The sequence below is a fragment of the Patella vulgata genome, chromosome 2 (genome assembly GCF_932274485.2).
Source record: "Patella vulgata chromosome 2, xgPatVulg1.2, whole genome shotgun sequence".
NCBI classification, from domain to species: domain Eukaryota; kingdom Metazoa; phylum Mollusca; class Gastropoda; family Patellidae; genus Patella; species Patella vulgata.
Genome location: NC_065880.2, coordinates 20902656 through 20929924, shown reverse-complemented (window position 1 = coordinate 20929924; position 27269 = coordinate 20902656). Strand labels below are relative to the sequence as shown.

At 36.9% G+C, this 27269-nt stretch overlaps 2 protein-coding genes across 2 annotated transcripts; both read right to left on the bottom strand.

The window, feature by feature from the left end:
* Window positions 1-13765: 13765 nt before the first annotated feature.
* Window positions 13766-15191, bottom strand: LOC126809661 (toll-like receptor 4; the record flags this gene model as incomplete). The annotated part of the gene is made up of 1 exon (XM_050534330.2): window positions 13766-15191. A coding segment is annotated over one exon (1188 nt), but the record flags the coding sequence as incomplete, so codon positions are not given.
* Window positions 15192-23253: 8062 nt separating this feature from the next.
* On the bottom strand, window positions 23254-27021 carry LOC126811886 (toll-like receptor 4). Its single transcript, XM_050537914.1, has 2 exons — window positions 26902-27021; window positions 23254-25720 (listed from the first exon to the last, which is right to left on the bottom strand). The coding sequence occupies exon 2, from the start codon at window positions 25718-25720 to the stop codon at window positions 23582-23584; it is 2139 nt and encodes a 712-aa protein (XP_050393871.1). The 5' UTR covers window positions 26902-27021; the 3' UTR covers window positions 23254-23581.
* Between the last annotated feature and the right edge of the window lie 248 nt (window positions 27022-27269).

Here is a 27269-nt window from a genome sequence, read left to right as displayed (position 1 = left end):
CACAATTAATGAAATCTGGAATGTGGGGCCTGTAGCTTATGTTAAATTCATTCATGATCATAATTTTGTATTTTAAAGCCACCACTGTAGCGTTTGAATAGACACATTTATAGTTAAATATGTTTCGGAAAGTAACACATCCACTTGAGAAATTGAAAATCATCGCAAATACAAAATAACCGATTATTATAAAGATCAACAGTTAAATTTGAAGATCGTCTGTCGGCTTTTTCCAGCTGATGTTGGATAGATCTATTGAATATAATTATTGGAAATACCAATGAAAGAAAGGTTCTGCATGTGTGTCAACTCAATATAGAAGATTCTTAATGCATTATGACTCAAATCCAAATATCGACAAGATACTCTTGGGTAATGTATTTAGACTATTAAAAGATAAATCTATACGAGTAAGCTTATTGAGATTTCTAAATATCGATCCTTTAACATCTTTAGAAAGACTTGGGTGCAGTCTGTTGTGCGAAATATGCAACCTTTCCAAAGACTGAAAATGACTGAAAAATTGGGCATCAACGCTGTCACAAATATTATGAGAGAGATCTGTATGTTGTCTACTTCAGTAACATTACCCCGACATTAACACAATTAGTGCAATCTTCATCTATAAAGAAAGGTTAGTCTGTTATTAAAACACCATTACTTTCGTCGTCGAATAATATTCGATTTGACACCAATGTCGCTGTTTGGCTCGGTTATGTTGCATGGGACGCGGGTGAAGAAGCATTAGTTACATATCTATTTGGTTACCTGTTTTTATATGCAGCCCATTTTTTTTTTCAAACAGTCACGGTGACTCGGTGAGTAAGACGTTGACTCGCTAGCATGGAGGTCTTGGGTTCGCTCCCGATGTTAGCCGAGAAAGTTCCTCGGGATTTCCCGGCGTGGCTTTCCTTTGTCAGTTGTACAGAGGGAGAGATTAGCAATGACACCTGTTAGTCGTCCGAATGGGGGAGAGAGAGAGAGAAATGGGGTTTAACGTCCACTCGACACAAACTAGGTCATTTCGGGACTAACATATGGTTCAATTTTATTTCAATAATTCGCTTGCGCATAGGGGTCTTTAGCAGTGGGAGGAAACCGGAGGACCCGGAGAAAACCCACGAGGTTGGACAGGCGACCCAACTCCTTGTCACGTACAACCGGGGATTCGAAACCACGCCAGTCGAATCAATGACAGACTTTGTGATAAAGCGCGCGCACGCTAACCATTCAGCCATCCACCCCCCTCGTCCGAATGGGACGAAAAGCCGAGGTCTCTTTTACATATTGGCGTTCACGTAAAAGAACCGTTGACAGTTGCCGCAACGTTTCTCTCATAGTACACTGCATACATGGCGTATGCTCGTCTTCATTATCCATTTCATTTCTTTAAACAGCCTATCGCTTGAATTGATTTATAACACAGATTCACTATTTTTCCACTGTCTTTATGAAACACTATTTTAGAGAAGTTTCGAAAAAAAAAGAAATAATATAGAATAGGGATAAACTTGCTATTATTCTGCGCTAACCGGGATAATGAAGACGAGTATACGCCATACAGTGTGCCAACCCTTCATCAAATTCTAACTGGGCATTGGTTGTTTGTCTCATCCGAACTACGAGCCGCCTTTTCCTTGCCCCACTGACAAGGGGAAACCAGACTGAAAAGGTGAATTACAATGAAAGTATGACATTCCAATTCACACAACAAAGTGGATTTGTACAGAGAAAACTATGCCTTGTACATGTAGATATTTCCGTCTCCACATCTAAGTGTTTGGGATTTAATCGACACAATTGAGTTTCAGATGGTTAATAAACTGCACCAATGTATTATTTCACACGCTGTACCCCCATCGGTGACATTTAAATGTCACATAGACGATGACACATCAATTATTTATTTGTATCACAGTACTAACCATGGTTAATATCTTCGGTCACATCATAGTGCCACTACGGGTCCGACTAAGTACAGTTAACCTCATCAAGTGTTTAATTTAAAAATATTTTATTGTTCTAATTAACAAGTGGATAAGGCACAAGTTTTACAACTTAGAACGCCATCTCCAGTACATACATTTACATAAACAAATAATCATAATCGAACACATTACATTTGCAATATAGTCTTTTTTGCATATCTGAGGCAGTTCAGCATACGATTGGTTGGGTAGTTCAGCATACGATTAACAAGAATCCAGCTTTCGAATCAGTTCGATGCAATTGGCTTAACTAGACTAGCATTAGCTCTGCTCATTGGTTTAACTTTGATGGCCTCAGTCCATTTTCTTATTTAAATTTCCGTTCAAGATAAGTAGTTATTCTGAACTCTACAGAAACGCAAGGAAATAGTGCACAATATTGTCATACTGGCTACGAAATTTTGGATTTTATAAATTTACTATGTTGAATGTTAGTAAAGATGTACTCTTCAGAAAAAAGTAACGCAAAGCCAGATTTTCAATGGATGTTTCAAACATGGACATAACACAATTTGAAAATTTTTCGCAGATAAACAACAGCAACCGAAGCTTTAGTGACAGTCATCGAATGCCCCAACGTTAGATTTGACATCACGTACAGTTCGGCGTAGAATGCGGAGCATGAATCGGGATTCATCGTTGCACCATACGTGCCTCCATCGTTCATGAGGCCATATATACCCTATATCTGGCGATGCTGCCTGGTCAAAATTACGCCTCTAACAAGACGTCTTGGTGGTAACCCTGCCTCTCGTAGGCGGTTCCGAGATCCTGCGCAGTCCCGGTTTTGAGGATGCAGTGGAGACAGCAGTTGCCGTCCTTTGGTAACCTCTGATCTGGTCTCGCCTGCTTGCAATCGTCCGATGGCGTTGTTCCTCTTAGCTTCGCCCAGTCTTGGCATTATAAAATCTGTTTTTAAACTTTTAACCGAAGTGAAGCAGAACTGAAGACCCTGAACTTTTGGTGCTTGCTGTGCCTTTTGCACGTGCATACCATGCCGTTGCGTAAAGCTCGGTTCATACTACATCCGTATCCATAAACATATCCGCATCCGTATCCGCGTTTTGCCGTTCAAATAGAAAACGCGAAAACGTCCGGCTTTCAAGGCTGAATTGTCTGTCAGAGATAACATATTGTCATTTGCAATCATGGAGTCTGACAGTGACACAGAGGAAGTCTTTCTTTTGTATTTGTGGACAAAAAGACGAAAGAGAAAAAAGAGAGTAGGGGTCCATAAACTGTTACAAAGAAGGAAGAAATATGGAGAATACCACCACCTGGTGCAAGAATTGTATTTTTATCCGGACCAATTCAGACAATATTTCCGAATGACTTGTCCATGTTGTGTTCTTCACAAGACTACACAAATCCACAGCACACAAGGCCAGGCTTTTATTGGAATGATTGAGTTTCTATTTGGGGAGATGATGTAATAAAGGGAAAGTACTCGCTGATTGGCTAAAGCTCGGCTCACTAGCCGAAATGCCGGACGCACTTTACAAAAATACGCCCTGGGAGCAATCAATCCGGCTTAACGGACGCAGTTGTTTTTGTGTGCAATACGTGCCGGATTCTATTTCAACCCTTTCTCTAAAAATGACTAAAGTATACCAGTACGTATTCACGCACGTATTTACAGATACGGATACGGATGTAGTATGAACGGACCTTAAGTGGCTCAAATCGACAGTAGTAACATTTTTGCGATGTTTCACTGTAACCTATCTGTGTACAAAGTCATTGATTTCCGAACGACTCTTGCGATGAAAATGCATTTTGTAAGCTACATAACGCAACATATTCAGCATTCGTAACAATAAGTTTCCTCATATCTATATTTATAAGGAAATGTTCACTTTTACGTTACTTTGTTTGAGGACTGTTTTCCTTAATGGCTAAATTAATAAAGACAAATTTCCTTATTGGGTATTACTAAAGAAAAATTAATTATTATTAATTAATGTATGTTTAATGTTTAACCAGGGAATACTTGTTTAAAACATGGTTTAGGGAATATTAATCAGCAGGAAGTAAAATAAATATCAGAAGTCTTGTGGTTAGTACGCAGTGAAAAGCGCAATTATGTGATTCAATCTTTAAACATTCTGCTAAACCACTCCACTCGTAACCAGGGCAATTTTCTTCGGCATATTTGGGCATTTACCCCACTATTACGATATTTAAAAATACCCTGTTCTTAACTAAAATTATTTCAAAAACGTAACTAATGCAGCTGTAACAAAGACATTGCATTACACTCGAGACAGAAGTTTACACACGCTTACCAACAGCCTTTAAGAACCGTGACATCAAAACCGCTTCAAATGTTTTAGGGAGGTAAGCGAAATCTAAACGCGACCATAATCAATGGGTTGTAACCTTTGATAAAAAAAAACCCTGACCACACCTAGATTGCAACAGTTTCCATGAGCGTACACGTTTTGGAGTCAAAGACCATGACTTCGGAACGGTAATCTGTCAAATTGTTGTGTTATTTCCTGTTAATTGTAGCTTATGAGAAAGCAAAACTTAGATGTAGACCAATATTAATAAGGACCCTTTAAAAAATCTAATCGCTATCGTGTTCGCAGCTGTAACAGAAAATCTTAGAGTGCTGATGAACATCAACAGGGTTTATACTTTCCAATTCCAGTACTTCAATAGGTTTAATCTTCTCACGGCCCCACACAAAGTTTAAAAAACAATCCGACCAAACCTGTTGTCTCTAACACGCTTATAAGAAAGAGGTGGAAGGGGTCCCTCATAGCCGCATGGGCCCGATGGATTTTGGGGTGGGGGGGGTAGACCTTAAAGTTAAATGCCCGAAATAATTCCCGTTAACAGACGGCCGCGCCTATGGCGTTGAATTTACCGTGTAGAGCCTTCCCAAGAAAATTTGACGGCAGCATAAACGCGTTTTCCTGCTATTGCTATTTCAGCCCGTGAATACAGTAACTGCACAGTTAAAAATAATAAGGTTGTTTACACCAATTCGGGTAGAAACTAGTTGCCACCTAAATAGGAGTAACTCCTACCCTTTAGTGGTGTAAACCGATAACACCCAACTAGTGTAGAACATTACACCAATTCAGGTGGAAACTAGTTGCCACTTCCAGTAGTGTAACCTGCCTAATGCACTCAGACAGTGTAATATTACAATAGTTTACACCTGTGGGTGTAGATTAAGCATTACCCCTCAAGGATGATCTGTAAATTACATTTCCATATTAAATATTACACGAACGCGGGTGTAATTTGTTTTGTTGGATATTTATTTCAAGCCAACGAAGCCAACGACTTATAAGTTCAGAAAACCTGACCTGAATACCGATTACCGAAACAAAATATTGGGAATAAAGGAGAAAATGGGAGAAAACATAAAAGTTGACTTTCAAAATTTGGTTTCTAGTCTTACTGATATTCAATTAGAAGATAATCAAATAGTAGCTATACACAGGCTCCCGTCTAAGTACCGCGACCGCCCAAGACCTATAATTTTGAAACTTTTTCAGAGCGAAGTAAAAATCTCTCTAATGCGAAAGAAATAGGTTTTCAGAGATAGAGGAATTCTAATGTTCGAAGATGTTACCAAAAGAAACGCGCAATTAATCAACAGACTTAAAAACAACGATGATATAGCGAGTGCCTGGTTGTATAACGGTTCTGTCTTTGCTAAGACTATACAAGACGAACGTTTAACTTTTGACAGGAGACGCAACTAAGCTTGAAAATTTGAGCGTATTTGTGAACTAAAAATAAAAAATATCATTCTAGCGGATAATAGTATGTCCAGTCTGATTTTTGGTACTTTTAACAATACCCACCGTTGTACTTATGAAATCAATCTGAGACTAGATTAGTACTATAACCTACTTGGTGACGAATTTTACCTTTATATGTATGAAACCTACCCTAGATTTGATAGCAATGCCTAATTTTGTATATAAGAAATCTAGACTGGACTTGATATAAGAACCAACCTGGCGCCTATGTATTTAGGATACCGGGGATAGATTTAATATAAATAATCTGGTAAAGCTGTCTATATTTGTATATACATGTACAAACCTTACCGTTGTCTGGCGATATGTATATTTATATGAAACACAGGAAAAATTGGATATTATAAATTATCTGTTAACAATACCTAAATTAATATATATGAAAACAACCCTAGATTCGATATAACTTACATGATAAAAATACCTATATTTGTATATATCACACCTAAAGAGGTTTTGATATCATAACCTATCTGGTAACAATGACTAACTATCAGTAAATAGATTCGATATTGTAACTTACCTGGCAAAAATGTGTGTACATCAAACCTATTATGTAATTATTATTATAACTTACCTAGTAATTATGCTTATCTTTGCGTATATGAAACCTGGCCCGGTTTGATAATATAACCTGCCTGGTAACATTGACTAACCTTGAGTAAATATATTTGAAATTATATAATATACATGGTAAGAATACCTACACTTGGGTAGATCAAACCTGTTATTGAATTGATATTATAATGTACCTGGTAATAATAACTATCTGAACACAAAATGCCCTAGCATAATTTTAATTATTTTGGTAGCGAAACTTACCTCTTTTTTACAGGTAATCAATTAGATAACTTTAATTCGATCACCAAATCCACTACATAAAAAGTTGAATTTCGATAATAATATAATCAACGGTAAAACATTAGAGCCCATACAATAGTATCTTGCAAAACAGCAGTAAGATGTCAAATTTAGTATTTTCTTCAAATTTATTTATTCATTTTAAATTGTTCTTCTTTATTGACTGGTATGAAATAATTATCTTATGTAAAAACTTTAATCAAGTAGCAACTGCAACAATGACAAATTATATATTACAATTTATTTTAATACATCCAAGTTTAACTCTCTATAACAATGACTATCACATATAAAATTGTATCTATTAACATTCGCGGTCTCAGGGATAAAATTAAAAGAAGAAAATGTTTCATTTGGTTAAAAGACAAAGCCTTTGATATTATACTGGTTCAAGAAACTCACAGTACATTAGGTGACGAAAAGCTGTGGACCGATGAATGGGGAGGTACAATCATTTATGCGCATGGCAAGAGTAACTCGGCGGGCACCGCCATCCTTTGTGGTTCAAATTTAACGAACATTGACTTCATTGGCCATAATAATGACAAAAATGGTTACTATAATATAGCACGATTTAGCATAGAAGACAAATCATACACAATTGTAAATACATACAGTCCAATAAATGACAGAGATTAAAATGAATATTTCCAAATTTTACAGAACGAAATAAAACAAATAGTTAATAATAAAATTACAACCGTTCTCATCGGAGGAGATTTTAATAACATTCTAGATAAAGAATACGACCGAATGGGTGGAAATTATCGACTTAAAAAGAAAGGGCAGAACCAAATTTTCAAAATCATGAATAACTTTGATCTTATTGATATATTCAGAAACCTTAACCCTCTCGTCAAACAGTTTACGTGGAAACAAAAACGACCCGCAATTCACAGCCGAATAGACTTTTGGCTAGTCTCTGAATCTACGATAAATAACATAAAGTCTTCAACAATCATTCCATGTACCTTTAGTGATCATTCTGCAATACAGATATGTCTAAATTTTTGCAAACATAAAAGGGGCCCAAACCTATGGAGGTTTAATTCTACCCTTATAACAGATAAAATTTATCAGGCATTAATTTCTTCTGAACTAAAAGTATGGAAACAGGAATATTTTAATCCCTCCGATAAGCGTGGACTATGGGACTATGTAAAGTATAAAATCAAACTATGCACGATTAAGTATACAAAACAAAAACAAACGGTTCGACGATATTATACAACAATTTGAAAACCTTGAAACAAAATTAATAGAAAACGAAGAAAACGAAGAGTATATGACAGAGTACAATGATGTCAAACACAAATTAAATTCAATTTACAACCATGAAGCAGAAGGGGCAATACTTAGGTCAAAATTACAGTACTATACTGAAGGTGACAAAAATACGCAGTTCTTTTTAAATTTAGAAAAACAGACACAGATCTCTACGACAATAAACAGATTGAAAATTAACGATGAATTTATTCAAAATATTAATCAAATAATGGGCGAAATAGAAATATATTACAAAAATTTATATTCAGAAAAGGTAACAAAACTATGCGGCATCGAAAAATTTATTGATAAAACTAATCTCTCTCTGCCACAACTTGGGGATTTTGAAGCAGACTGTTTCGAGCACAAGCTAGATGACCAAGAGTGTCAAAAGGCGATTAACTCGTTTAAAAATGGAACTTCGCCTGGAAACGACGGTTTGACTCCAGAGTTCTACTCCTGTTTTTGGCCAGTAATCAAACATCTTGTTCTGGACTCCCTGAACGAAGGATTTGAAAACGGCTCCTTTTCAGTTATCCAACGGCAATCTATCATCAAACTTCTGCCTAAACCCAATAAATGCAAATACGAGTTAAATAACTGGAGGCCCATTACCTTAACAAATGTTGATATAAAAATAGCCAGTAAAGCGCTATGCATTAGATTGAGACCTTTTTTAGAAAAACTAATTCATCCCAATCAAACGACTTGGTGCCTGGAAGACATATTTATGAAAATATTAGAATTCTAGACGACTGCTTTTCCTTAGCTCAACAAAGGCGTATTACAGGCTTTCTGTTGGCAGTGGATTTCAATAAAGCTTTCGATTCAATTTCCCATTCATATATGTTTAAAGTATTACGCCATTTTGGCTTCAAAAGAAAATTTATACGTTGGATTAAAACTCTGTACACAAACATAGAATGTGCTGTAATAAACAATGGTTACACTACCAAATATTTTCCGATTTTAAGCGGTGTAAGACAAGGAGATCCGATGTCCGCAAATCTATTTAATTTAATTATCGAGACGTTATGCGAATGTATAAGAAACGACGGGAATATCACGGGGATAAGTTTTGGACAAAACGGTGCTAAAATTGTTGCTTTCGCCGATGATCTTACCTGTTGGCTAAAGGATTTTAAGTCGGGACGTCACCTTCTAGAAGTTTTAAATCAATTCAAGCTGTATTCTGGTCTTTCTGTCAACTACTCTAAAACTGAAGCCTACAATCTAAACTCAAGCAGCAAAAAATTAAATCAGCTTGCAATACATTTCAATTTGACAGTAAATTCTACAGCCATAAAAATATTAGGAATTTATTTCTCATTTAACACAAACCTCCGAAACAAACTTAACTTTGACAATAAACTAGAACACATCAAAAACATGTTAAACAACAAATGGTCTTTCAGAAACCTATCATTAAGTGGTAAAATTATTATTATAAACAATTTTTGCCTGTCCACACTATCACAATCCTTATATATACCTGACAAAACTATTGATGAATTGAATACGATATTTTTCCAATTCTTATGGAATGGTAAGGACAAAATCAAGCGTGAGGTCATATGTAAGGATTATGCTTCCGGTGGTTTAAAAATGGTGAATTTAAAGGAACATATAACATGTAAATCCTTTTTCTGGATAAAAAAAATATTTAGCCAAAAACAGCAGCTTTGGTAGGATATTTTCTCTTTCGCTATATCTCCTTATGACCCTCTATTATTATTATCCGGTAACTATGATCAAAAACAGATTACGATATTCTCACCGTTTTATACACAACTACTCTCCAATTGGTTTAAAATATATAACAGTAATATAGATCAACATATACAACTACAAAACCAAGTAATGTACATGAACAAAATTTTAGAAACAAAAGATAACTATAATAAAACCCTAATACAAAAGTATAATACACTATTTTTTAATTTGTAGCTGACATAATAAATTCTCCGTTAGAAACATATACACCAAATGAACTCCCAAAATGCTTAAAAATAAATAAAAACACCCTTTTAGACGATAATGGAATCCATAACTGTAACAAAAAAGACTACAAAACAATAATACAAAACGACATTATGAAAAATTTGAAACAATTTTATAAGATGAATCATGAAGATTTAAAACCAAGAGATGTATATTACAAACGAATAAACTCTGACTTCGTTAAACCAAACTCGATATACAAATGGGAAGACGAACTTGGATGTACGATTGACGACATCACAACCAAATCAATATTCAAACTGATAAATTTGTCATGTATAGACACAAAAACTAGAATGTTTCAATACAAATACATTCACAGGATAATATACACAAATTCTAAATTATACAAATTTGGTAAAGTGTCTACAACATTATGCGACTTTTGTCAATCAAGCATTGAAACCGTTAATCATCTATTTATTTACTGCTCTTACTCACAAATGTTATGGAAAATACTTCACAATATCCTGAGTATAAATAACATTTATAGTAATCTTTGTCCCTCTGTAATACATCTTGGCTTATACGAATTGCATGACCACCTGCCTAAATTTAATTATCCCAACCAAATACTATTCTTAAACCATGCAATCATATTAACTAAATACTATATATTAAAATCAAAATTATCAGAAAAACTTCCATGTAAAGAAAGTTATTTAGCGTTTCTTTTATCAAGAGCGAATTTAGAACTTAACTTAAATAACGAATCTATCAAAAAATGGGAATACTTAACAAACATCATCGACCATAGTAATTTATAAACAGGCCAATATTGATAACTAAGCGAATGTAACTGTATTATGTATGTATAAATATGTTAATATTATTCAATATTATACTATTCAAAAAAAGTAGGGGATATTTGATTTTTAAGTGTTATTAAAGTCACCTAATGAAACTGACGAAGAAACACATGACAAAATGAAATGAAGTTCACATTCATCGATTTATTCCAAATGATCGTTAGACTAAGTAAGTCACAGACTGACCATTATAAGGGTAAAATGATACCCGGGGTCAAACAGCAAAGTTACCACAGCATCACAACCAAGTCAGTAACGGGTAAATCCTCCTCTGTTTGCCAAACAAGCATTGATCCGACGTGGCACACTCCTAATGAGACGTCTAAGGTCATTTTGGTCCAGATTGTCCCATTCCTGTTGCAACGCAGCAGCAAGTTCTTGGACATTGGCAGGACGTTGTTGACGTTGACGTAACCTCTGTCCAAGCATGTCCCATACATGCTCGATGGGGGAGAGGTCGGGACTCAGTGCTGGCCAAGGTAATGTGGTGATGTTCTGTTGTTGGAGGTAACCTGTAACGATCCTGGTCCTGTGACATCTTGCGTTGTCATCCTGGAAGATGAAACGGCGGCCATGACGTCGTGCGAACGGCACAACATGGACTGCCAAGATGTTGTCCCGGTAGTACTGGCCTGTAACACGCCCTGCAACAACATGTAAAGCCGTTCTTCCAGCAACAGTGATGCCTCCCCACACCATAACAGAACCACCCCCAAATCGATCATGTCTGATGACGTTAACGTCTTGGAAGCGCTCGTTTCGACGACGCCACACCCTCCTACGTCTGTCCAAAAAATCAACAGTGAACCTTGACTCATCTGAAAACATCACATTGCTCCAGCGTCGATTATCCCAGTGTTGACGATCCCTACACCAACGACGTCTTGCCTGAATGTGATGATCTCTCAAACAAGGGATCACGCGAGGACGTCGGGCGCGAAGGTGACCCCTATGCAGTCGATTCCGAATCGTCTGGCCACTCACTCTCACACCAGTGTCTGTTTGAAGACGAGCGCTGATCTGATTTGCTGTGATGACACGATTTCTCAAGGCCAAGGTACGGATAAATCGATCCTGGGCTTGAGTTGTCGCCCTTGGTCGACCTGAGCGTGGTCTGTCCTGTACAGATTGTGTATCACGGTATCTGGACCATAGCCTGCTTATGACAGACTGAGAAACATTCATCGTCCGCGCCACAACCGCCTGTGTTGTGCCGATCTGTAGCATGCCAAGGGCACGTAACCTTTCATTTTGGGTAAGCCGACGCATATCAAAATTTGTTTTCTGGTCACTAAAACAATTAAACTGATGTTTCCACCCTGGAATTCAATGCCACAATGGCTGTAACATTCAAAGTCAGAGTCGTGCAAATCTTGGGTTGGACCCCCATGATGATCCCAAGCATCACCTGCATTCCATGCGGTAGCTATTGGTGCGTTTGGGCGTCACATGTAACTGGAAATGTTTCTTCTGTTAGGTTCTATAGTGACTTTTTTCGTAGTCATTTGCATATTTTAGTATTATGCCCCCAAAATCAAATATCCCCTACTTTTTTTGAATAGTATATATGTATATTGCTACTATTGTAATTTGCTTATATACCTTTCACTGTAAAAATTATCTATCAGTCAATAAAATATTTAAAAAAAAAAAAAAAAAAAGAAACAGATTGTTGCAGCTGCATTCACAAATAATAATCGATGCCCAAAAAATGTCGCACAAAGCAGAGTGGATCCAGACAAAATTTTTTAATCCATAGTCAATTCAGTATACAAATTCCGTGTATTTAATTAAAGTGTGTTTTTTTTATACCCCCGTCAGACCTGGGTGGCGCTCTTAATGCGCTGCTACGGCGATGGAAAATGGTCTCAGAGCGCGCGTCCGCATCGCCATGCCTCGTAAAAGCGTGGTGGAAACGCTAAATATCGTGCTGTGGTCTCGATGATCGCCAATGATAGCCGAATCACGCCAAGGTTCTGCGATCTGGCCTGGAAAACTGTGAGAAATCGACTTCTTTCAAGTTTGTAATTTGTTGGGACATTGTCTGGTGTTGGGTTAACGTTTGCCGGCAACCTTGTGTATTTTCTGGTCGCCGTACGGTCGCAGCAGAGCAGTAAGGACCCCCCCCCCCCGGTCTGACGTTGGCATTAGATTTCGGGCACTTTATTTGCCCAACCAGATGATATATTAATTTAACTTCAGATTGCCCCACCCCCTCCCCTGGCTCGTACGCCTATGGGGGTCCTGACCGGAAGGTCATGGCACACTGAATATTGTTAGGGTGCATCCTCTCATGACCCCCAACTGATCATACGAAATTAGAAAATGTATGAGGATGGCATTAAAGAGTAACATGCGTTGTGATTAGTTCGCAGTGGTGAAACATCATAAATGAAATGAATAAATTGGGGATTAACGTCCTACTTTTCTGCACCATCCGGGATAATGAGGATGGACATACGCCATGCGGTGAGGGAAGTTTTTCCAGGACAGTGGCACTTCGGCCTACTTTTCTGCAAGTTCAAATTGAGGGGTTATTTTACGAGCCGGCTAACGTGCACACGGCAGCTGGATGTTCTTTGTCGAACCCCCTGTTCTGCACCACTGACCTTCCTCGCCCAACACCGGAATCGAACACAGGGCTGCGTAGTAAGCGATCCAGGGCTTCACTCACTGAAATTTTTGCAACGTTCGACATATCCCCCATGGTCCGTATAAACAAGCAAGTGCCACCGATAGGCTTTGGTAAAATGTTTGAATGTGGTACCTTTTTAATCCCATTGAATAAAATCCAACAGATTATCTGGCTTTGTTTTGGTAATCGAATCTTTAATAATGAATTCGAGGACATGTTAGCGTCTAATAAACCATAACTAGGTAAATAAATTCAAAAAAAAAAACCCACTGCATTAAGAAAATATATCTTTTTCTTTGAGAATTGGGATTGTGTTTACGCTACCATTTATTAAAAACTACAGAGAACATATGTATCATTTGTTATTGTAATGAATTCAATGGCGAATAATTTTGATTTGAATTCCGATCAAACTTCGTCAGTCATTAGATTGCGCTTTAGTTATGTGCTCTCTGCTCATTGTCTGATCTTGTAGGCGAATTTAAATAGCTGCCATGATAAGGGATGGCAGATACAAATAATAATACTTCATGTATTCCAAGCTTACAAAACATCCCAGGTGTATCATTCTGGTCGCAAGAAGGTCATATTTAGTCTCTAGCAACTCACAAGATCTAATTTAACACATGACTGATTCTAAAAGTAAGTTAGTAAATCCTTTTCAGCATTCAATAGCAATTTTAAAATTATTCCAAAATATATCCATCTCCCCTGAATCATTGTCCTCATTAGGATATTCAATATAAGTATGTGATTTAATCTGATACATGACAGTTGATGGTATTTTATCATATTTAATATGTTTATAAAATAATATTAATAACATATCTCGTCCAGTATGTTGACTTTCCATATCTGCCATATTCATTTCATACAGACACCAGTAACTTTTAATAAAATCTGGACTCATAACAAGAATTGTCTTTCTACTCGTCTTAACAGCAGTAACTATACCTTCAGCAATCGGTAATGAAGGAAGAAAATCTCTCTTATGAAGGCAAAGTCTTAATCCCGCTTCTTCTTCAACTTTAAATCTCATTGTTTGATCTACAAATAATCTGGCATCTTCCGAATAGGAAATAAAGGCATCATATTCAAAACTATCATTTCCATGGTGTATTTTGTTAGAACGTGTGGCTGAATAATATAAATAACGTAATTTCCATCTAAATCTGTAGGTAATCGCACCAATAATTATAACAACGAGAATTAGTGTTCCACCAAGCGCACCAAAGAAAAACCATAACGCCTTTCTACACTTTATGTTTAATTCATTGAAAATAAGCTCCTTATTTGCGAAAGTCACTATTGTCCCGTTCGTAAAATCACATTCATAGTTATCAAAATTGTTAAAATTAAGACGTCTAGTGGAAAACATCCAGTGGAGAAAGGAGAGACTGTCACAAATACAATAAAATCTGTTGTCGGAAAAATCAACAGTCAAATTACCAGAAATTTCTAACTCACGTTGCATACTTTCATTGATAAATCTTAATCCATTTGTTTCAAAGTCGATGTAAGTCAAATTAACCATATGCCTAATTGTAAAAATGAAATCTTTTGATAACAGATTGTTATGACTAAGGTCTATTTTTTCACATTTAATCAATCCCCGAAACAGACTTTTGGGTATGAACCAAATCTTATTATACGACAAATTAATTTCTTTTAGTTGGGTTAGTTTGCTAAATAATGTACCATTCGTATCCGAACAAATTGCTGATTCTAAATAGTTATTGTGTAAATCAAGGGTTTCAAGTGACTTAAATTCGCAAAAGAATCCAGGATATATTTCATTGCAGAAGTTATTTGACAGATTCAAATGCTTAATTGTTTCTACGCCGGAAATAGGGCCTTCCCATGACCAAAAATTATTCTTGGCCAGTGAAACATTTTCAAGGGAATTGTTGCCAAAGCTCAGATGTGAAAGATGGAAAGGAAGCTGCAAATTATCAAGGTACAGAGTCGTTAAATTTGGCGGGATGTGAATCAACATTTGTGAATCAGGTTGGGTTCGTATCTCTGCTTTCAATTTTAATCCATTATTACATTGCATCGGGTCCTTACTTTGCTCTATAAAATCGTTCCTGGAATTGATATATAAATCTTGAGGATTTCTATCATATTCCATTTGGTAACTCAAATCTAATTCCTGGATTCCATAGACATGCAATGGGTCTGAATGAAGATAAGTCCCAAGTGTAAACCTATTACTTTTAGCGGACACATAATTCAAAGTATTGGGTAAAAGCAATATGGCGCCTTGTTGAAATATATCAATTCTGTTGCCGTCTACATAAATCCTTTCTATAACCGTGTACTTAAAATATTTAAGCGTGGTTTTGTTTATACAGACACAAATGCGATACTCGTTTACAATTCTATTAATTTTCAGAACCTTTAGAGTAGAATTAACAAGTCCAAACATTGCCTCTCCGAGAGTTTCAAATCCAAGAGCTGTATTATCGCTCAAATCCAATTCCTTTAATGTGTGCCGTAGAAAATAAAATGCACCAATTTCAATGCTCGTAATGTTATTTAATGACAGATCCAATAACGTCATATTGTAGAACCTTGAAAAGGTATCATTGTGGATATGGTTCAGTGTATTATTTTTCATGATCAGGTGATTCGTCGAGTTAAGAATCTCGTGAGGTATTCGTACACATCCTAAATCTGAACAGTTGGCTACTAAATAACCAGATTCTTCTTTGCAAGAACATTTTTTAAGACAATCAAAACTGGGCACACCATTATACACAGGTAAGAATAAAAACACCAAGGAGAATAGAAATGTGCACATCTGAAATTAAAGAAATAATTTGTCTTTTAAAAAATGGATTGCTGTACAAAAAGTAATTACTCTTAACATGCGTGTCTAAAATGTATAAATAAGGTAAGGTTCTTGTTAAAATATTTTACGGGGACAGTTGCCCATGGTGGCTCTAAAATCATTGTCAACAATTAACTCCTGTAAATAATTCCGAATTTCGATAGGGTTGTCCCCAATGAACAATCACACGGACTGGGCTTAATAGTCGATCATAGGGTTAACTCTCAATATATCAATTTCTCTTAAATGTACAAATTTTATTGGAGAATTTTGTTGATATATTGATTGCACGATTATTTTTGTCCGATTTTATAGACCGGTTTAGCGGGAGCGAAGGTGACAGGATTTTCAACCCGAGAATTCGGCCTATATGACAAATATGTCTAGATTTGGGGCGATGCAGCTTCTTCATAACACGTAAGTACCTAATTCTCGTATTAGAAAGAAACATTTCTGTGTTAAATTCGTGTATTTTCAAACATTGTCTATCATTCAAAAAAGGTGTTAGAAGAATAACCTTTAAGACTCTTGGTATAAACAGTAATATTAACAACTGTATGCGAAATAAACTCTCTCTTTTTCAAGTTAACAAAACAATTTTTGTACTACGTCTGAATGGAATGAAGTTTAATATCTCGTCAACACAATATTTTTGTCATTTTGACTCTAACATACCGTTATTATATAATTTTCTATGGACACGTGGTGCAAAGCGTTTCCGCGTACTCTTAATCGAATTTCAACTGTAAAAGTTTCTTTGAAGTGCACAGTTGAACATCGTTTTTATCATTCCATCCGAACGACTAGGTATTCTTACAGGCGCTAACCATGGCAAATGGGGATCGGGTTCAAAATATTGCGAGGCTCTTCACGACCAACACCGGGATTCAAACCCGGATTATTTCAGTTCCTGACTACCTCCCTGCTACCACACAAACTATACGTTTGAAGCAAGACATGCCCTTTGCCCCTAAGAACATGGGCCCGTGTTCACAAAGCATTCTCAGACTTAAGTTAAGAATTTACTCAAAATTGTTTGTCTTATTTTAACTAAAAAATAGTCTTTTATACAACTTCTGTTGTTTTAATGTATCAGGTACATCAATAAGAAACTATGTGCAAAGTTGTGTGTTTCTGGATCAAAAATATTTCTCATAAACAGTGATTGAAAGTTGAGTAAATTCTTAAGTCTGAGAATGCTTTGTTATCTCGGGTCCAGGTTTTAAGGGACAGCAATTCAAACTTATTCAAATATGTGTACACGATCTCTCAGTACTTACTTTGAATATGTTGACTGTTCCAGTGTTAGGATAATCATAAAACCAGTGAAAGTGACCGAACACTTAATTTTATTTCCTTAAACAGTATTATTAATTTCCTTAATATTAATTTAATCTGCCCAGTTCAACCCAGTAAGGAAAATTCTCTGCTATGATTAGTCAAAACAATTATTTCATAAAATTTTAATCAAATTTTCCGTATGTCTTTATATCCATATATTAATTTGAGTGACATTGGTCAATTGTTCACGTAGTTATCGCCCTTGACTTTGCTAAAATGTACATATTTACAAGCATTTTTATCGACTTGCCAAATTAACATGGAGATGTCATGTGACTTCAAAGTACTTTTGCGAGTGATAAAAAGCGTCGATTAGCTGTAAATAACAAATCGCACTTGGAAGTGATTTGGTGGTTCAGCGTAATAGTTTCGGAAATCGGTGTCGATAAATTCGCTGATTAGTGTAATCAATTTAAATTAGATAGCCATTAAAGATGAAAATTTGATTGAATACAAATTACTTTGTCTAATCGGTGGTCAAAAAAACGTATTACGTTTTCTGTGCAATATTAATCCCCCAAAGTAGTCATATTTGCTGTGTCGACCGCTTGTTATATGATGGGGTGGGGTGTGTGTGTGTGGGGGGGGGGGGGGGATTGCTCGGTATATGTCGTACAGGTATACGTTTGCTTTCTGAATGAGAAACGTAAGAGGATTGGCTATTAATGTTGACTTTTTAAACATCAAAGTACTTATATCTAAACGCTTAATTTTGTAATTTTCATCACAGGACTACGACAGTGTGCCGATACCCAGTCTTTAGCAGGTTTTCGGGAAAGAAGTTTTAATTTATCATTCCGATCCAAGATATGCGGACTAATGAGTTTGGGTGTTGTCATGTCTTTTAGAAAACGATTTTCTACACTACATTATATATATCTACGTCTGTGTTGTCTTCGTGGGGTTGTACGTGGATCGGTGGACGATTTCTCTGCGCGATTGGGAGAGCTTCGTTTTCATTGGGCATTTACAGCAAGACAACAGTTCTCTTGAAACGTCTCTTCCTAAGCGGCGTTAGGTTATTCTTATTTTTAGAATCAAAAGACACACTGGTATTCGCGGACAATACCTCGATGACGACGAATAGTTTATGAAATGGATTAAAATTGCCGTTATACGGAGAAACTAATTATACATGCTGATAATACAAAGTATATACATGTATAAAGGGGATGGAGCGAGATATAGCCAAAGCCAGGGTCAAGTTTGTCTGTTTCAATGGAAGTGTCTGTTTCGTATGTTGTGAACAAGCCTTGGTTGAAGAGAGATCTGTTTGAAAAGATTTGAATGATTTACAACCTTTGACTTTAAAATATATTCTAAAATCTATTTTTTACTCCGACCTTTGAAATGCACCATTTGTTGATGAACGTGTGCATGGTGAAGCCTATTTGGGCTCTTGTTGAAAATGTGCTTTAGTGTACAAAAGTACAAAACTGCATAATGCAGACAGATTATACCAGCTGGCAGAATAGTATACGTTGAGAACTGGGAAAACAGTTTGAATATTAGAAAATATTTTCATTAAGGGGAGAGAACTACTCAAATGTTGAAGTACAGACTTCACCAAATATGCGAAAGTTATGTTTAGTCTTCCTTTCCCCGCTTTTGCATGGCGATTTCTGTTGACTTTTTGGTGTAGAATCGAAGAAAAGGGTTTGAAAATACACTTTCTGCCAGGTTTTGGTGAATATTCATGATTTTGAGGCGGAAGGATACAAGAGTTGAGAGGTTGATCAGGTTGAAATGTGGGGCGGAAAATTGCGAGTTTAGCAGGCTTTACTTCCAGTTTGTGTGTCTCAAGTTTTCCATGGTGAACTTCATACGTGCTTTTGAGCAAGAAGTTGACACATGTTGCTCCATCTGTGGTAGAAAGCGTTCTACCCAACGAAAATGTGGGAAAAAGTTAGAACTGGTCAAAGAGACGAGACGTGACCTTGACGAACCCCTGAGAGTTGACCTTTCTAGATCTAGCCGTGGCATAGGCGCTAAGGCTCGATGAATGTTAAAGGCTTGGGGTGTGAAATGAAATGGGGCTTAACGTCCTACTGTTCTGCTCCGAACTGCGCTAATGAAGACGGGCATACGCCATACAGTGTGCTATGGGGGACATTTTGCCCGGACAGCGGCACTATGGCCTACACTTATATCGAATTCCAACTGTCAAGGGATCTTTTACGTGCACGCCAATGTGTACACGGGACCTCGGTTTTACGTCCCAACCGAACGACTAGACAGCTGTCCCTGTCAAGCCCTCCGTCCTCCATCACTGACAATGGGGAACCACACCGGAAAATCTGGATAAACTTTCTCGGCCAATGCTAGCGAGTCATTGTCTTACCCAACTAGCCACCGTTATTCCCGTTGGGGGGTGGGAGGAGGCAGAACCTGAAATTCCCGAGAGAATTTTGGGTAACAGACGGCGAGAGACGAAGGAGCTGAGCTTACCGTGTAGGCCACCCCCACAGAAAATTTGGATAATTTTACGGTCACAAATGGGTTTTCCTGGCACGAATTGTGATAGTGGGGTTTAGGGGTGGGACAGAAACTGAAATTCACGAAAAAATTTCGGGTAACACACCGCGGTGCTGGTCGTCTTCGAGAGGCGAAGGAGTGGATCTTACCGTGTAGGCCACACCCCCGCCTCCATCCCAGACGGAAAATTTGGAAAACTTGACGGCCACAAACGGATTTTCCTGGCGCATATTATGATTGTCGGAACATAGCATTCACACGACTATATTAACATCTTCTATTTCTATCGTAACACCTCACTGGTTTGTACGAATAATATGACGAGTCAGACCTTTTATGATCCTTAAAGGCTCAATACCACTCTTTTTGTAACTGAATAATATGTCCCAATCTTTATTCTGATCAACAAATTGTACTATTTTACAATATTCCAATTAATTGATGATATAAATTTCATCTTAACACACCTAATTTAAAAATTCAACTAAATGATTTGAAAAGCCTGACGTAAAGCTTTTCAAATGTGACTTGGATTTAAAAATATTTTTGAACCCTCTGAACAAGTAAAATAGGATGTAATGGATAATTTACACAATAGGTAGGACACTAACATATCTAGTACTTCGAATAAGGCTATTTTTTATTTTATGGAGCTGTCAAGCCAGCAAGAGTGTTATTGTCCCTTTAACGCCGTTACAGGTGTAAAATTAAAATATATATTTGAGTAACGCCCTTGTTAAATAAGTATGCCAATAATAATAATAATATTATAAAGAAGACGGTGTGTGAAAATATAGACGTATGTATAACATCAACGATATGGTTGGTGTAATGTATTATTTATACATTTGGATCATGACCTGACTTTTAAATTTTTGAGTTCCCAGAAGGCTTTTATGAAGAGTGTTTCACAGGTGTCCTTTTACCAACATAGATCTAGAAATATCAGATAAATTTATACATAATATGATCCCGTGGTGCATAGACGTAAGGGCTCGATGAATGTGCGGGGGTGCGGGGGGGGGAGAAGAACCTGCTATGCCGGTCGTCTGCGAGAGGCGAAAAGCGGAACGTACCGTGTAGGAATTGAGACAGAAAATTAATTCTTTGCTACATAATGAAGAATGGTCTGATGAGAATAAAACCAGTTTCCAACTCAAACACATTAAACTGTCTGACCAAGAAACAACAATTATCAACGCCCAAATTTCACGATAAATTTCTTTTGTTTTTTATTAAATCTAATAAATAGATTCATTGTGTGTTATTGATTTTCTTGTATGTAATTTTGAAATATGCATGCATGGGGGTTAATATCGTAGTATTGACCTCTGATGATGTCTCAAGCGGTCAATATCCAAAATAACGATCACGGAGATCAAAGAGATAATTACATCGTGGTTTGTATTGACAAATAATAATCGATGCCTCCAGACAAAATGCTTTAATCCATAATCAAACTATCGAATCGCCCGCTTTAGTTACAGGTAGTCAAGCGGCCACGAAATATCATGACGATTTTAATAAATTAAGAAATAAAAATGGGGTTTAACGTCCTACTGTTCTGCACCGACTAGGCAAGTGAAGACGATAATACGCCATACAGTGGGGTAAATTTAATCGGACAGTGGCACTAGCTAAGGCCTACTCTAATATCGAATTCTAACTTTCAAGGGTTCTTTTACGTGCACGCCAATGTGTACATGCGACCTTGGTTTTTCTTCCCACCCGAACGACTATACATCTTTCCTTGTCATGCCCCCCGCCCTGCAAGGTGAAACCACGCCGAAGTATCCGAAGGAACTTTCTCGGCCAACACCGGGGCAAACCCTAGAGCTCCAGGCTAGCGAACGAGCGTCTTACTCACTGAACCATCGCGACTCCTTTTATCAATATGGAAAATTTCGATATGATTAAAATGACTCATGTGTATCAAACCAGCAATTTGTATTATAATGATGTAAATCCGTGAGAACATCGAAACTGATGACTAATACAAAAACATCCTTGTTGAAACCAAGGGTTTACAAATACTTTCAGTTTCACTTGTCTGACTAATTATCATAAGATTTCAATTAGAATTATCACTACAGAAAACAGTATGCAAATAAATATATTTCTATTCTTGATATTTTATCTAAATCGCCGCCAATAGTATAAGAGGTTCATCTATATTAATGGATACCCAAACAAGATACAGCCGCAAAAAGGGCCGCAAAGACTCCGTCTATCCGACCTCTTACGACATTTGGTGGCCCATTCACCATGTTCAACCATCCCGTTTATTGACGGCACGGATATGAAATGGGGTTTAAAGTTCTGCACCAACCGTGCAACAGTATAGACGGACATACCCGGTAGTGTGTCACGAGGGAAATGGTGCCCGGAAAACTGCATTTCCGCCAAAGCGTCTTCAAAAAGCGACTGGTAAAAGCTCCTTTGCGTGAACACCAATCAGTACACGTGTGGGTCTCGGTTTTACTTCCAATTCGTAAGACTAGATGCTTTCCTTACCAGGATCCCGGTAATGAACCACCGACAACGTGAAACGAGACTGGAAAACCCAGTAAACCTTTCGGTCAACAGAGGGATCGAATCCGTGATCTCTAGGTAAGTAAGCCAGCGCCCTACACACTGAACCGCCGTGGCTCCACGAGTTTTACTAGCAACTCATTGATAAATGACGTCGATTACATTACATGCATATTCGTATTTTTGCGCTTCAATGTACGTTTAATTTAATAGTCACTTAAAAAAGCAGGAACAAATTGTGGATTGTATACTTCAACAAGTGGGGAATAGAAATCACGCCACTTGATTCAATGGCAGACCTAGTGATATAGGTCATGAATTTCCAACGATGGTTGAGTACATCTTGCGGAAACAAGTTCTTTTACCGGGGGTAAACGAATGAGTCATAGACTGATACTCGACGTATACCTAAACTATGACCATTTTGGGAGTACTGGAACTGTGACGTCGATGAACGAGTTGATTTCTAGGTCTCCTAATAAATTCAAATATTATGTCCAGTCGAGAGAGACCACCTATGTGCATGGTGGAAACTTCTTCTCCCAATTACAATATTTATCTGCATGTATAAAAAACACTAAACATAACATATTTTAAACCATGGTGTAGGTAATTACCCCAATAACATCAATAAAAAGTCAACAGTATTATAAATATTCGTTCCTTGGTTGTCTATGGCTAACCCTGCTTTAAATTCTAAGGTTGCAGTGAGAACAACAAAACAAGGGAAGTCTTTAAAAAATGCTTTATGTATAGCCAGCATGCGCATGCAAATTTCTACATATTAAAATAGACCAAGTTTATTATAGATAAATACAAAAAATTAGCAAATAGTAAAAATAACCACTCCCCCTAAAAAAAAATCTAATTACGATATGAATTTCGTGCAAGCAACAAATACAGCAATACAAACTGGCAGCAATGTAAACTCTAGGGATGAAAAGTTGTAACTGGTAATGTTAATTAATCCTGTCTCGTGCACGGCACCTAAACCACTCATTGATTAATTGATCATGAGATCGACACTGTGACAAATGACAATAATGGTTGGCTGTACATTAAGGAGATTTAATTGCCTTAGAAAATTTTTCCCAAAATGTAACCATCGCGTCTGAATCATTGTTCTCATCAGGATATTCAATATAAGTATGTGATTTAATCTGATACATGACAGTTGATGGTATTTTATCATATTCAATATGTTTATATAATAATATTAATAACACATCTCGTCCAGTATGTTGACTTTCCATATCTGCCATATTCATTTCATACAGACACCAGTAACTTTTAATAAAATCTGGACTCATAACAAGAACTGTTTTTCTACTCGACTTAACAGCAGTAACTATACCTTCAGCAATTGTTAAGGAAGGGAGAAAATCTCTGTTATGAAGACAAAGTTTTAATCCCGCTTCTTGTTCAACTTTTGATTTCATTGTTTGATCCACAAATAAACTAGCATCATCGGAATAAGAAATAAACGCATCATATTCAAAGTCGTCATCAGTTTGATGTCGAATAGTTTTGGAATTTCTGAAATAATACAAATACCTTAATTTCCATCTAAATCTATAGACAAAAGCCCCAAGAACAAGGCTTAGAATTCCAAGAATACAACAACAAACTGTGATTATCTGACCAGTGATGGAATGACACGTTTTAGACAATTGAGCAAAGATTTGCTCAGATTGGCTTAGATATGTCCTTGTCCCATTTGTGAAATAACATTCGTATTGATCAATATTATAGAACTGTACATAAGGCGTAGATACAAGCCACTGTAGGAAGTAATAATTGTCACAATCACACATCAGTGGATTGTCAGTTAAATCAACTGTTAGATTTCCACTCCTTTGCCCTGCCATCTCCAACTGCTTACGAAATGTTGAATGGAACCAATCAATGTGATTATGGGAAAAGTTGACATATTGCAGATTGTTCATAAGTTGAAGGGATATAAAAACCCTATGATCAAGAAGATTGTGGCTCAAGTTTAAAAACTGACATTTTTTTAAACCAATAAATACGTTTTCTGGTAAATATCGTAACTTGTTCTCAGCGAGACTAATGTTAACCAAACTACTAAGTGATTTAAAAATGGAACCATTGCCATCCATAGCAAGTGATAGTTGCAGATTATTGAGAGACATTTCTAACGTTTGTAAAGAAGTGAAGTTATCAAAAAATTCGGGATAAATTTTAAGGCAAAAGTTCTGTGAGAGATTTAAATCGGTAATATTCTCAACACCGGATATTGGTCCTATCCATCGCGATAAAACGTTACCCCTAAGATCAACGTTTTTAAGGGAATTTGGCCCAAGTGCTATTTTTGTTACCTGGTAGGCCAGGTCATAATATTGTATCCGCAGAATTTTCAAATTTGGTGGAAAGACTAACGGTGGTTCCAAGTCCTTTGAATATACTATTTCGGGTTGTTTCGTGTAATCCACAATGGGAACCTGGAAATTGTCTTTGAGGAATGAATAATTACTGTTAGGAATAGGTATTGTTAGGTTTTCCTCCAACATATGTCCACTAAAATCCAATACTTCAAGATTGCTAAGATTACTGACTTCGCTCAAGTAAGGTCCAATAGTAAATCTATTGTTTTTAGCTATAATTGTTTTTAAAGTCGAGGGTAGGAGTGAAAGTGCATGTGGTTCAGCAAACTCTATCCTGTTATCATTGACGTGAATTTCTTCAATCCTCGTTTCTTTAAAATATCCCGCCATGAGCGTGTCAATACAAACACAAACAGCATAATGGCGAACTATACTGTTAGCTTTGATAATGCGTAGAGACGTATTTCGAAGCCCAAAAATTGCTTTTCCAAGTCCACGAAATCCCAAATCCTGGTTATGGTTCAGTATAAGTATGTCTAAATTCCAAAGGCCAGCAAACCCATTCTCGTCGATCCTTTTAATTATACAGTATGATAGATCAAGTAGCCTTAGATCGTAGAATCTTTCAAAGGAATTGTTGCAAATGTGGCTTAAATTGTTTTTCTTCATGATAAGATGATTGGTATTATTAGGGATTGTCATCGGTACTTTCGTCAACCCCAGGTGTATACATTTACTTATTAATGTACCATTGTCGTCATAACAGTCGCAGGGTTTACATGATGGGAAGGCTGTTGCCAAAACAACTGTTATTGTTCCCACCACTATATAAAACAACGCCAACTTGTACATCTACAAAAGATAAGATGGAATTATATGATATAGTAACTTGTGTAATCTTATTGTTTCTGGAAAATACTCTGACTGGTATTATTTTGCACACATATTCATTAAAGATACATTATGGGAGATAAGATAAAGAGATGGCAGTTCTCGCTATAATAGTTAACAACTAGATAGTGTAAAGGTAATTTGTTGGAAATTTCAGTCAAATTGATCCACTATGAGCCGAAAAAGAAGCGGGTGAAATTTTTGCATAGTCTCGGTCATCATTACTAAAATCATTAATATAAACAGCATAGTCTCGATTATCCACTTTTTCTGATTTAATTATCAATAGCCTTTAGCGGCATATAGGAATCTAATCCAGCCAACATCGAAAGCTAGCCTTGACATCGAGAGTTTATTATGGTCTGGATAAGTTAATTAATGTCTAATTGGATAATTAAGATAACATTTCAGGCCTAAAGAAAGACTTGTAATAAGCAGATTTTGCTCTTGCATAATGCATGTTTAAACAACGTTTATTGCAAGACGGGCTAGAAACAAAACGAAAACAGACTGCAAGATATATATCTAAACATTGGTGACAGTCGTTTGTCAGTCTGTTTGTTCGGGGTTGGCGGCTAGTCTTTGGCTGATCCGAGAAAGACATTTGGGGTGTAAGGGCAGCTCGCACTGGGGAGTGACTACCACTTCTGGTTAAGGAATCTGTCGTTCAAATTCCGGCCAGCCGCTAGTGTGTATATAGTTTGTGCTCCCTTGTGTCGAAACTAGATACGGGATTCAATCACAACTTTTAAAGATGTTTCTAGAGTATAACTTAGTAAAGCTAATCGGCGTCTTCTGCTTTCCTTTGTCAGCTACTCGTCATTCTAATTATGGCTAAATTTATAAAATAGCTTGTCTCGAGTGGATACGAAAGCGATTGATAGTACTTATACATTGCATAGCTACAGCTAATAGCTGCTATTAAAAACGATATTAGTTTCCATGTTTTAAAACGAGACTGCAAGGTTTTTTCCCCAACAAAAATATTTTCCTGATATATGGAATGTTTTCCAGTCACTGGTATTGGATTTCGACTGTTAAAGAAGTATATAAAGTGTTAGCTTATACATTATTAATTGCGTTCATCCGTATTTATAACAGGCACTTTACTACAGTTCACGTATATAAAATTTATAACTTACCGTATTATACTTTTTCTGCTCTACAAGATCGCCATGTTAAATGTGATTGTCATAAATAAAGATGGACGCTTTGTCAGATAAATATTTCCGTCATGTGTAACCAGCAGAAACTATTAATGCACAAGGATAATTTAAGATTTTATGATCTATGTTAAAGGAGCTGTACCTCTTTGATATAGGTCAAGTATAGTTTTAATTTTGTGGTGCAGGACAGGGGGGTCTGACAAGGACAGCTGTCTAGTCGTTCAGATGGGACGAAAACCCGAGGTTCCGTGTATATATTGGCGTGCACGTAAAAGATTTCTTGGCAGTTGGAATTCTATATAAGGGTAGGCCATATAGTGCCGCTGCCCGGGCAAAATTTTACT

Excerpts from the sequence above, each read along its gene's own strand:
- LOC126811886 (XM_050537914.1), bottom strand. The coding sequence starts at position 25,720 with ATGTACAAGTTGGCGTTGTTTTATATAGTGGTGGGAACAATAACAGTT.